A 13,732-nucleotide genomic window follows, 5' to 3' on the forward strand; every position below is an offset into this window, starting at 1 on the left:
GCAATGCTGCTGCCCCTTCAGCATTCCAGGGGAGCAGCATATGGCAACCAGCTACCGCCAAACACTGGGCTATAATATGACATCTACAAACCTAAGAAGCATGCTGAGCATTTAATAACAATGATACAAGGACCATTGTATCTAAATAAGTTATTTAGATACAATAAATAACCTATTTAGAAAAAGCATAAATTATTTAAAAAACCAAACAACTCCTCATTAGCTTTTAAAATGCTTCTAGAAAAAAAACAGTAAAACTCTGGTTACTACTAGAGATATGCTGCGACACATGTTAAATCTGTAAATAATTCAGTGTCCCCCAGCTTTCTTCCATTTCCATTTGCATGAAATATCTTTATTCCATCTCTTTACTTTTAGACTGTGTCAGTCTTTTGATCTAAAGTGAGTCTCTTGTAGGCAGCACATGTATGGACCTTGTTTTTCACCTCTCAGACACTTCATATCTTTTTATTGGAGCATTTAACCTACTTACATTTAAAATAATTATTGATATATATTTATTGCAATTTTATTATTTCTATTTTTCAATATGCTTCTATTGATTTCAGAGAGGAAAGGAGCGGGAAAGAGAAATAGAATCATTATAGATGAGAGAATCATTAATCAGCTGCCTACTGCATGCCCCACACTGGGGATCAAGCCCACAACCTGGGCATATGCCCTGACATGGAATTAAATCATGACCTTCTGGTTCATAGGTTGATGCTCAACCACAGAGCCACACTGGCCAGGCAATTATTATTCCTATTTTTTTCTTTCTTCTTAAAGAAGAGTTTTTTTGCCACTTCTTGTAATACTGGTTTGGTAGTGATGAGCTATAGCTTTTTCTTGTCTGAAAAGCTCTTTATCTCTCCTTTTATTTTAAATGATAGCCTTGCTAGATAGAATAAGCTTGGTTGTAAGTTCTTGTTTTTCATTACTTTGACTATTTCTTGCCAATCCCTCTGGCCTACAAAGTTTCTGTTGAGACATCAGCTGACAGTCTTATGGGAGCTCCATTGTAGTTAACTATTTTTCTTTTGCTGCTTTTAAGATCTCCTCTTTGTCTTTAACGTTTGGCATTTTGGTTACAATGTGTCTTGGATTTGGGCCTCTTTGGTTCATCTTGTTTTGGACTCTGTGCTTTCTGGACTTGTATGTCTATTTCCTTTACCAGGATAGGGAAATTTGCAGTCATTATTTCCTCAGATAGAGTTAGTTTCAAGTCCTTGCTCTTTTTCTTCTCCTTCTGGCACTCCTATGATGTGCATGGTGTTATGCTTGATGTTCCAGAGGCCTCTTACACTATTCTCATATGCATATGGCACATTTTTTTATAGTTGTCCAAACATCCTTGGGTATTCTATTATGTTTTTATCAGTGTTTGTTGTCTTTGTTTTTCATATGCATAGTGGTATCCTTAAACTCAGCAATTTTTCCTCAGTCATGTTCAGCCTTCAAGTCCATCAAATGTATTCTTCATTTCTGTTATACATTTTTTCATCTCTAGTATATTTAATCCCTTCTTAAGATATCCATTTCTATGCTTACATTGTCCATTTGTTGTTGCATACTGTCTTCTTTCATTATTAGAACACTCTTAGCATATTAATCACGGTTGTTTTAAATTCCCCGTCTGATCATTTCAACATCCCTGCCATGTCTGGTTCTGATGCTTGCTCTGTTTCTTTAAGTTGTGTGTGTGTGTGTGTGTGTGTGTTTATTTGTTTGTTTGTTTTGGTATGCCTGGCAACTTTTTCCTGATAGCTTTACAAGATGTGTTGGGTTAGAGGAACTGGTGTAAATAGGCCTTTATATTGTGGTTGTAAAGTGTTGGAGGAGGAGAAATTTTGTATAGTTCTTGGTTAGGTCTCAGTCCTTTAATGAGCTGATGCCTCGGTCTGGACTATGAACTTTACAAGTGTTTCTGTTTTTTCTTTCCCCTCAGTTGGACAAAATGGCTAGAGTGGGCTGGGGTTGGGTATTTCCCTTCCCTAGGTCAGTTAAGGTCTGATAATGCCCCAGCAGGTTCAGCTCGTTAACCAGTTTCCCTTTGGGCAGGCTTTTCAAAAAAAGCAGAGTGATCTCGCATATTTCAAAATGGTTCCTTTTTCTCTCCCCCTGCTGGAAGCATGAGATTTTTCTCAAATTCACTGTGAGAACAATGTTGAGCTCCTGAAAATAAATCTCACAAAATTATGGGATTACCTATGACTGAGTCCCACTGGAGTTTACCTCTTAAGAGTTGTCCACACTGAGCCTCTAGCAATTAGAGTTCAGGTTTTCTTACCCCAGCACTGGTTCACTAGGTCGTTCCTAAAAAAAGCTGAAGAGTGGCCATTGTGAGTAGTGACTCATGCTATTCACCTTTTTGTCTCTCCAATCTTGGGGGCAGTCGTATGCACTGTGTTGTCACCTCTGATTGGGATCTTTGAAGCAGTGTTGATTTCTCAGTCTGTTCAGCTTGTAAATTAAGATGGAGTGGCAATGTCTAAGCTCCTTGCATAAGAAACTGAATAGCAGTGTTTTTATAGCCCAAAATGGAAATATGGTATTTTAGGCAGAGGCAAAACAGGAGTAAATAGAGAAAGAAAGCCAAAACAGATATTTTAGAAATATGAATACAAAAACTGAGTGTGGCATATAATTCCTGAATGAGCATTTTATATACAATTCAAGAGGCAGATTGAGACCGAGGGTTTGAGGGCTTAAAGTCAGGTTAACAATTTTTATTTTTCCTCTTTATCCGTGAGAAGTCTTTGCAATTTTTTTTTATCAGGGGAGGAAACAAATAAAATATATTTATAATATTTTTATCTGGCCCTGATTTATATGTGCAAGATGAATTAGAAGAGAAAGAACAGCCAATTGCAAACCCTTGATGGTGGTCAAAAAATGGCATTATGAGAAATTACTTCAGTAAAGCTGGATAAAGCAATGGATGGATCAAAGTAAAAATATAATGACTGAGGCTAGATATGAAACCCAATTGAACAAAATTAGAGATATCCAGAAGAAAATTCCTTAGGCCAGATAATGAACATATATATATATATATATGATGAGCTTTGTTGCTCATAATTTGGTTTTGTCTTATTAGCAGGTCACCAGAAATGTTGTACTAGTTGTCAAGTAATGAGAGCAGGATTGAAGTAGAGCAATGATGATTGAAGCCAGGGAATGGGAGATATGTGTGATAGAGAAAGATATGTCAGAAAACATTATGGATAGAACCATTGTCAGAATTAAGGGAACCAAACAGAAGAGAGGGAACCAGCATTCATGACAGTTGGAAAGAAATGATAGTCATAATGTTTCAAGATGTTAAGAAAGGAGTGTTTCAAAACAAGGGATGAATTGAGAGTAGGACATTGGATTTGAACGCTGATGCTTTTCTTGCAAAATGTTTAAGATGAGTACATTGCAAAAACTATTTTGCATAAGAATGATAATGCAGAGGGCCTAAAACATTGTTTCTAAAGGAGTGACCTTTAAGATTTTTACCAATCTTGAAGTTTAATATTTCTAACACATTTTTGCTGCCTTTTTTATAGTAACATTATAGATCTAAGAAGCCCCAAACAAAATACAATTTTGGTTTTCTAATAATTACCTCTAAAACATAGTCTTCAGAAAAACAAATTTCATTATCTTATATGAGTCCATTTACAGTATAAAACAGTGATGGCAAACCTATGACATGCGTGACAGAGGTGACACGTGAACTCATTTTTTTGGTTCATTTTTCTTTGCTAAATGGCATTTAAGTATACAAAATAAATATCAAAAATATAAGTCTTTGTTTTACTATGATTGCAAATATAAAAAAATTTCTATATGTGACACGGCACCAGAGTTAAGTTAGGGTTGTTCAAAATGCTGACACGCCAAGCTCAAAAGGTTCGCCATCACTGGTATAAAATCAATATGTTAGCCACTAAGTGGAGCATTTTATTTTTCTCAATATTTCTGAGAGAAACTTCTAATTTAATCTTTTTCTTTCCTACTGGGATCCTATAAGGAAATATAATAACTTTCTAAATCATTAAAAACCCACTAGTCAATTAGTAGGGTTGAGATAGATTGTTTTCCTCTGTGGTAACAGACAGGGTAGATAGAATGGTCTTGAGTGCTGTTATGACACATGAAGCAATGTCTACTTTCTCAAGAAAGGGTGTTGGAAATTACACTGGTATGAATTCTCTACCCCACCTTGGGGAGATTTGGCATCCCTCTGCAAGTACTGAGCTTGGGGACTGAGCCCTTAACCTGAGGGACCTGATGCTATTTCCAGGTAGATAATGTCAGAATCGAGCTGACTCATAGGATACCAGGCTGGTGTCCCAGGATTGCTTGGTGGTGTGGGAGACTCCCGACTTCCGCCTCACACATGTTGGAACTGGGTCCAGACCCTTTAGTAAACAAATTCATGGTAAGAGGTCACATAGTGGCGAATCACCTAAAAATAACATTTTAATTTTAATAGAGATATTTTGTGATTTAACCCAAAAGGGCAAAGTGGAACTTTAAGTTCCTTAAGCAAATAATAAGCACAAATGTGGACTGCCTCATTTGTACCACTTTCACTGCTTTATGCCACCTTATAAGGCTATGCTTGTTCAATGGAAAACATTACCACCCAGCTGTCTCATTCAGCATGGTGTTTTTCACAGTGTGGAAATGCAAGATTGGGAAAAATGTATTTCAAACTTAAATGGATGCAAAACATTAATAGAATTATCAGCATAAACACACGAGGAGTGTCAGAGATTAAAGTAGCTAGTTTTGCCATCTCTTTTCAAACTTGACAGTGTGGTTTGAATTTCTGGAAATATAGTATAAAAACTTGGATCCTCATTTATATGTGTGTTTCTACCTTAAGCCAGTGTCTGAGGGTTTCTGGCATTTATACCTATGATTAGAGCTAAAACATCTTTCCATGGGGCTGTTTTCGGAGCTTTCAAACTGTTTGGGTCAATCAATCTTTCTCTGAATGTCAGATTGGTCAACATTGAGTAGGTAAATGGGAACTAATGACACTCGTCAAGTTGATTATGTGAATGATTTATTGGACCCAGTCATTTAACACTTTCCTCAAGTCAATATCAGGGAAAGAAACTGGGCTCTTAGGATGGTAAACTGTATTTGTACTGTCAACATTCAGTGATTTATTACAAACCTCTAGCTAGGATTAGGATATTATAAATGGGGGAGAATGGAAGGCTCATTAATTTTTTATGCCCACAGGTGGAAGACATGCAGTGGGCTAGCAGGGAACACGCGCACCCAGCGTCTGTCTGCAGCCTGCCCTGTAAGCCCGGGGAGAGGAAGAAGACGGTGAAAGGAGTCCCTTGCTGCTGGCACTGTGAGCGCTGTGAAGGCTACAATTACCAGGTGGATGAGCTCTCCTGCGAACTTTGCCCTTTGGACCAGAGACCGAACACCAACCACACAGCCTGCCAGCTTATCCCCATCATCAAACTCGAGTGGCATTCTCCCTGGGCTGTGGTGCCCGTGTTTGTTGCCATATTGGGAATCATCGCCACCACTTTTGTGATCGTGACCTTCGTCCGCTATAACGACACCCCGATTGTGAGGGCTTCAGGACGCGAACTTAGTTATGTGCTCCTGACAGGGATCTTCCTGTGTTACTCCATCACCTTCCTGATGATCGCAGCACCGGATACCATCATATGCTCCTTGCGACGGATCTTCCTAGGACTGGGCATGTGTTTCAGCTATGCAGCCCTGCTGACCAAAACAAACCGAATCCACCGGATATTTGAGCAGGGGAAGAAATCCGTCACGGCGCCCAAGTTCATTAGTCCGGCATCCCAGCTGGTGATCACCTTCAGCCTCATCTCCGTCCAGCTCCTGGGCGTGTGTGTCTGGTTTGTGGTGGACCCCCCACACATCATCATTGACTATGGCGAGCAGCGGACTCTAGACCCAGAGAATGCCAGAGGCGTGCTCAAGTGCGACATTTCCGACCTCTCGCTCATTTGTTCACTGGGGTACAGCATCCTCTTGATGGTCACTTGTACTGTTTATGCCATTAAAACGAGAGGCGTTCCAGAGACTTTCAACGAAGCCAAACCTATCGGATTTACCATGTATACCACCTGCATCATTTGGTTAGCCTTCATCCCCATCTTTTTTGGTACAGCTCAGTCGGCAGAAAAGGTAAGTGCAAGGAATGTATTTGTCTAGTTTTCCTTGGATTTAACTTTTTCTTCAAGACCCTCTCCTGCCTTTCTTTTAGTTCATTTATATTCTCCCCAAATGATTCAGTCTGTGGTGTTCTTATTTACGCACACACACACACACACACACACACACACACATACACACACAATTCCCTCAAGGTCGCTTTACATTGAATATGTGTTGACTAAGGCTGATTTCCCATATTTCATGTGTCCTGGTTGGCAAGGCTGGAGATTGGCATAGTTTATGGCACTTTCTGGATCTCTCTTTCCAGCTCTGTTACCTACTAACATAACTGTTCTTTTCCCAATGTTAATTAAAAGAGGAAGAGAGAAAAGGCATACATGATTCACAGGGGTGAGTGTCCCCGAGATAACCTACTGCCTAACAAATGCCTCTTTTTCTGGTTCTAATGTGACTCTGGGTTAAAGCTATTCCTTAATAAAGTTGATAGTTATAGTCACAGAAGGAGGTTTTATCGTAAAACCACAGCAAAAGGAAATTGAAGGCATCTTACTGTTTTTCTTCAGCCTCAATTTTTATTGCTTTTCCACATGTGGAGGGTGATGGTGGGGATTAAAGGCAACAATGGGAAGTTATACAAAGCGGTTTATAACTTTTCAGAAGGTGAATCTCTCCAAAGAATTTCCTTTTGCCACTACTGACCTCTTCCACATAAACCACTGCACGGAAAGAACATCTCCATGTGAAGGGAGTATGCATGGAAATGGGTGTATGTGGTTCTATGTACAGAAAAGCAGAGAACTAACGTTACCATGAAATCCAACGTTTGGGTAATACACTAGAGACCAGCCAGCTTGCGAAGCAAGAGCAAAGCTATCTTTCTGTAGAGAGGTGACTGAATGTGGCTAGACAAAGTTCCCTTTTATTTATTAGCTTTTGAAATCAAAATATGTCAACGAAGCACATTGTAAGACAAAGGATAAAATAATGTTAATTGGAAATAGCCTGTCAGTTATTATGTGCATAATATGCATTATGCACATGAGGAAGTTCTTCTTTCAGAGTGAGGACTTAAATGTTGTTCCACCTTCCACCATCAAGTCATGAGGCAATCAGACATCCCAGGGACAATTCCCTAGTCTCTACCATTCCAAGTGAGGTTGTGCATGTCTCTTAAAATTCCAAATAATTTAGAAGAAAAAGTTCTCTGTAGGGACTTGGAGAGCTCATTGGTATGAGCACTCATCCTTTCCTAGATCAGTGTGGCCTGCAATGATGTTTGGATAAAAATGTACTTCAGCACACTGGTTGCTGAATAGAGCAAACTTCTGTGGGTTCCAGAACTGTCACCTTTCTTGACTTGCATGGCCAATGGAGGCCCATGAATATTTCATGTGGGACCGAGCATAGAGCAGGAAAGAAAGACAGTTTGGGGCTCTAACCCTAATAACTGAAAATAATTATATTTTGGCATATGCAGATTGGACTATATTTTGATCAAACTTGTAAATTTAACTTAGGAAAGAATGCATGAGTTGGAAAATAAGTTTCGCAAAGCCTATTGGGTTTGTTTTGATATGGTTAATAGTTGTACTAGTCAGGGTAAAACAATGCTTTTGCAGATTCTGGAAATATGTATTATGTGAATTAATAATAATAACAATTTAAGTGGTATTTATATTTGAACCTATGAATGCCCTTTGAAAATATACTGTTTTATCTAAAGAGGGCCCTAAGTAGTTTACTTTGGTTTAACAAAATATTTAACCAAACAAAATCTTCTGAGTTCTGACATCTAATTTTCCTTTCCTTTTTTTTATCTCTTTCTTTACATTTTATAAATTACAGCTCACTCTAATTTTTCATATTGTGACTTCCAAGGTTGTGGGAGGTGCAAATACAATACCAATAAAACATTATTTTTTTTATTTAGATCATTCCTTCAGTGCCTAGCTTTTTAGATTAAATAAAATTGTGGTTCTATATCAAGTTATTGGATATCATCATTGTAGTTAAAACATGCATTTTGCTAAGTTTTCTTAAGATAATTGGAAAAAAAATAACCATAGTCTCTCAGAACAAAAACTCTGCAGAGTTGCAGCTGCTCTTGAGGTGCAGTAATAGAAATAGCAAGAGTTTCAGGTGAAACGGGCACATGAACATGCCAGGGATGGAGGCTGCCTTGTGCTGCTGAGGATGCAGGAGCTGCACATCCATCTGTAAACCTGAGTGCAATGTGTATATTTATAAGTACAGATAAATCTGTGCCTGTAGAGATATGACTGAATGTGGCTAGACAAAATTCCCTTTTATTTATTAGCTTTTGGAATCAAAATAAGTCAACAAAGCACATTGTAAGACAAAGGATAAAATAATGGTAATTGGAAATTATTTTGTATTATTCCAATGAACATGGCAAAGACCAAAGAAATCAATAAGAAACACCAATTTTAGGAATTTTCAGAACACTATAGTCCTCAAATTATTTAGTTGGTTTTAGAGTTGATGAATTTATAACAACTCTACATCAAGAGCTATTGAATAATAAGTAGCTAAGAATTTGATATTGAAGTATCTATACTAATAAAAGGGTAGTATGCTAATTAGACCAGGTCAACCAGACATTTTTTGGTCATCTGGTCCTCCTTCCAGACAAAGACACTGTGGCGGGGGTGAGGCAGAGGCGGTTAAGGGCCATCAGGCCAGCAGGGGAGGGCAGTTAGGGGCAATAAGGTGGCAGGGGAGGCTAATTAGGGGTGATCATGCCAGCAGCCAGAAGAGTTAGGGGCGATCAGGCAGGTAGGCAGAGATGGTTAGGGGCAATCAAGCAGGTAGGCAGAGGAAGTTAGGGGTGATCAGGCAGGCAGGCAAAGGCGGTTAGGGGCAATCAGGCAGGCAGGCAGGTAAGTGGTTAGGAGCCAGCGGTTTCAGATTGTGAGAGGGATGTCTTATTGTTGGTTTAGGCCTGATTCTGCAGGGTGCATACTGGGCTGAGGGACCCCTCCTCCAATGCACAAATTTCATGCACCGGGCCTCTAGTATTATATAATACACTTACGTGTCATCCTAACACTTCACATTGAAATTGGCTAGCTGCTATTCTCTGTTAAAGTCTCTATTATTCAAAATAAAGCACAAAATATTTGAGAATGATTATTTTTCACATTGCTAAAATTATTGACACATATTAAAAGTGAATAAAACTTTTATGTCTCTAAAAGAAGGCTTTAAATAAGATTTATTGACTTTGGAGGACCAAAGAGCTGGTCAGTCTTCCATTCGCATTTATAATGCTTAGCCCCACCGTTATCAACTTGAATTGTTTGCAACAGATAGGTAGCCCACGCATCCATTAATTCAGCAGATCCTTATTGAGCATTGTGTCCAGCATTGTTCTAATTATTGAGCTCATGTCAGTCTGCTTTCCTGTAAGGCTCGGTCTGGCTCCCAGCCAATGCTGCATGATGTCGGCCAGCACCAGGAAGGTGCCAGACTCAAGGGCAAGAGAAGATGGTGAGGGGTCAGATCTGAGATGAAAAAGCAAAGATGAGAGCTATGCATCCTATAACTATACATCAGTGACATCAAATTTATAGCATGGAAGACAATTGAAAGGAAAGTTTCTTCTAGTATGTATTTAATTAAACTTCTTAGAGTAATGCCTACAGAAGAAAACTTATCTAGCCCCATAGGGCTCTCTGAAATTACAAGAGAAGTAGGAATAAAGAGCAAAATTAGTTGAATTATTTTGACAGATATTTCAGAAAATCTCTGAGTAAAATCAAGTTAAAAGGGATCTTAGTAGCATTCACAAAGGCAGACAGCTCTCTCTGACTTCATTCAATGGTGAAACTCCTTTTAATTTTAGCACATTCCCCTTTTTTCCAGAATTTGAAATCAAGATGAATCATGTTTATTCCAATAGAGCTTATGCCATAATTTATTAACTTTGTGCCTACTACTGCATTCTACTAGGTCATAATATAAATGCACTTTTTCTTTTCTTATAGAAAAATGGTGTGAAGGAAGGGTGTACATTCCGACACATGAACATGGACTAACATAAACTCTCATAATTTTATGGAAAAGACAAAATATGCAAATATAATTAATGCAATAGTCAGGAAAAGTATCTCAGGGATGGTTAGGGGCTATTAGGATGGAAAATCTCTCTAAAATACATATTTTACCATCTCTAATTGGTCTCATAAAACCAAGCTTTTCAGATACAGGTTATGACATTGCCAAGCTCCAATGAGCACATTGCTTTAAACACAGTGTCAGATAGAAACAAAATAAAACACCCTCAAAATAAAAAAGGAAAGAAAACTCAATGTCAAAACCCCAACCAGCCTTTCCCCCTTCACCCTCTGATGGATTGTGCAGCAGCTAGCTAGCAGCCCAAGTCGGAAACCTGGGTGTCATCTGCAACTCCTCCCTCTATTCACTCCCACCCCTTTATTTCCTCCTCTCATCTTCACATGTAATCTTTTATAAAAATTTGTAGAGGGTAAGCAGCATCTGTCTGATATATACCCTGAGTGGCCAGATTATTATGACCACCTGATGTTTGTAGGCAAATTAGCTATAATTTTGTGCTGAAGTTGCTAGAGGGCCAGACCACTATAAATAGGGAAGCAGGTTGTTTACCACTACAGTAGAAGTGATTTTTCTCTGAAGATATGGGTAACAACGAGATTTAACAGTCTTTGAACGTGGGATGGAGGGATATATATATATATATGCTGAGTGGCCAGATTATTACGACCACCCCATCAGTACTTCGTTGGGGCACCTTTTGACTTCAATACTGTGGCAGTTCTTACAAACTTCAGGTGGTCATAATAATCTGGCCACTCAGTGTGTGTGTGTGTGTGTGTGTGTGTGTGTGTGTGTGTATCTCCCGTTCAAAGGCTATTAAATCGCGTTGTTTACACATATCTTCAGAAAAAAAATCACTTCTACTGTCGTGGTAAACAACATGCTTCCCTATTTATAATGGTCTGGCCCTCTAGCAACTTCAGCGCGAAATTACAGCTAATTTGCCTAAAAACGTCAGGTGGTTATAATAATCTAGCCACTCAGTGTATATCTGAATGAATATGTCTTTTTATATAGAGCCATTTGTGTCACTACATTCTGAATATACAGATGCCTATTCAATGTGAGTGGAGTGTCTTGCACAATAAGCATATAATAATATAAATGCTTATTTATGATTTAAGTTAGACTGTGGCATTATGGGAATGTTATATATACATCTTATTGTGATCTGCATTACAGGATTTTTTTCTGAAAGATACATTTTCTCATTTAAATGATGGGCCATATACACTTATTTTTAAAATTTTGTCAATCATTTATTCTGAATAGGACTGCTAAATATTTAGGGAGAAATGCAAAAAGGAATTATTATACTTGCCCTTAATTCTATCTAAGATACACAAAGCAAAGGAGAATTAATGTGATTATCCAGATATGTTTACCATGTCATCCCTCCCTTGTTCTTTTACTGCATATGACTACTGGAGACCAGAAGAGTGTGGGGAAACAGATGGATGAGTGGAATTAGGAGGAGCATGAGCCCTGGAGTGGGAGGGCTTGGGGTCAAATCCTGGCTCTGCTAAACCAGCTGAGAGAATGTAGACAGTGTAGAGAAATCACCCCACCTGCACTCAGCCCTATTCTCAAAATGGAGCAAATTTTAGTTCATATAGTGTAGTAAAGGGCAGGAAGATTAAATTAACAAACCAACAAACAAAACCCTCCACCTCTTGTCTCGTTATGCTGTATTTGCATAGTAGATCTCAAAGTAGTTTTACATGATATGAGTTATGAGACTGTTTAACACATAATAAGCAATTAATAAATATTGGCTATTATTCCTATTAGACTACATTTCATGAAGGCAGAGACCTTATTTGGTTAGCTCACCATTTTATCTTGGGCACCTTGCAGAAAGTTGGGCCAGAATAGATTCTCAATGACACATGTGTTTAATGGTTGAATACATTCACGTTCATTCACACAATTGCCTCAGTTTCTCCAGTCATTTAGACCATGTTTGTGCAGCACCCCAACTGGAAGTGTTTTTTTGCAAACAGAGGGGCTCTCCTGAGGGTGTAGAGCAGTCAGAGAGGAAGACAGCATCTGTAAGAGGAGGAGGAGGAGGAGGAGAAAGGAGAGTTCTTCCCAGGGCAATGTGTAACTGCCTTTCTCTCTTTAGTGGAAAATACTGGAAGAAGCAACATGTTATCAGAAAGCAGCTGCTGAAATATTTAAGTTAAAATCGAGTAACTCTAGCAAGAGTAGCAAGCATTGAAAATAATAACTAAAACCCCTACTTTAAGAAATAGTCCCGATAAGAAAAGAACAGCCTGAGAAACCTGGGGTAAGAGTGTCAACATGACCTAGACGACAATGGAAGTGATTTTCAGAACAGATCAGACAAGAGGTGGTTTCCAGCCACACCTGCCTCCTTACACTTAATTCCTTAGGATGTTGGGAGGTAGAAATGATGATCAATGTCCACCTTGCGTGTTTGCAATTGTTGTGAACTGTATAGTGTTCCCTTTCCTTGGAAGCTTGTAGTCATGTGAAGCTGATCTTTTTGAAGGTCCATGATGCCCCACTATAGTTATAGAACAATCTTAGATATCGCGGTAGATTTTTGTTTGGCAAGATCCATTATACTGGACTGTTCCAATCGACTCTGGAAGGGAAAAACCAAATTTATAATAAGAAAAAGAAAAAAAAAACAACTGGAAAAGAAAAACATCTCATGTGTGCACTCAGTTAAAATGATATGCTTGTGAAGATGTGGGAGGAAAGGGAAATAAGGAGATTCCGGGACACAGTGCAGGCCTGTTAAGCAGCTCTCCCGGGAATGTTGCCTTAGCTGCACTTGTTACTCTGTTCCCGGTTGTGCTATACGTATTGCCGCTATAGAAAAATACCAACTTACACATGTAGGGCAATTCTTTTGGGGGATGCCTATCATATTTGACAGCACAAAGAAATATTTGCTCAATGAACTTTGCTTAGAGTCCCATGATTTGGGGGCTCTGAGGAGCTTGCGGGGCCTAGGACTACTTGAATCAAATATCTGGTTGTTGGTGAAAATGTGGTACTTTCACATTCATCTTTTTTAAACTGAAATTGAGTTGGCAAGGTTTTAATTTTTTGCCCAAATTAGAATAATTTAATCAACTAGACAGTTAGTCAACCTGGGAACTTAGTCCTGGAACTAATATATCTCACTGAAATGGCTTAACTTTATTAATATGATTGAAAATGTTAAAGTACTAGATTTGATTAAGACTAAACCATGAATATTTTCAGAATCAGTAAGGACCATTACTTTATTTCAAAATGTGTAGGAGAATGTCATACAAATAGACTTACATTTTTTCTATATAGGCAGAACTCTAATGACACCACAGACTGTAGGTTGTACAGAATGCAGTGACTAATTTCGTTATATAACTTCAAATTGAATTTTCCATGATTCAATATATGCTTATATCTCATGCAGCGCACAGGGTGCCAACAAGAGCAGATT

General features: G+C 38.6%; 1 protein-coding gene across 1 annotated transcript in view; it reads left to right on the forward strand.

Annotated features, from left to right (window-relative positions):
* The window catches only part of LOC102764125 (metabotropic glutamate receptor 8), a 384,604-nt gene that overhangs the window by 298,883 nt on the left and 71,989 nt on the right, over positions 1 to 13,732 (forward strand). The window contains exon 6 of the mRNA XM_006774192.1: positions 5,248 to 6,183. Coding sequence (XP_006774255.1) covers positions 5,248 to 6,183 — 936 coding nt within the window. The remainder of the gene's footprint in view (positions 1 to 5,247; positions 6,184 to 13,732) is intronic.

The sequence above is a fragment of the Myotis davidii genome, unplaced genomic scaffold (assembly GCF_000327345.1).
Source record: "Myotis davidii unplaced genomic scaffold, ASM32734v1 scaffold927, whole genome shotgun sequence".
Classification (NCBI taxonomy): domain Eukaryota; kingdom Metazoa; phylum Chordata; class Mammalia; order Chiroptera; family Vespertilionidae; genus Myotis; species Myotis davidii.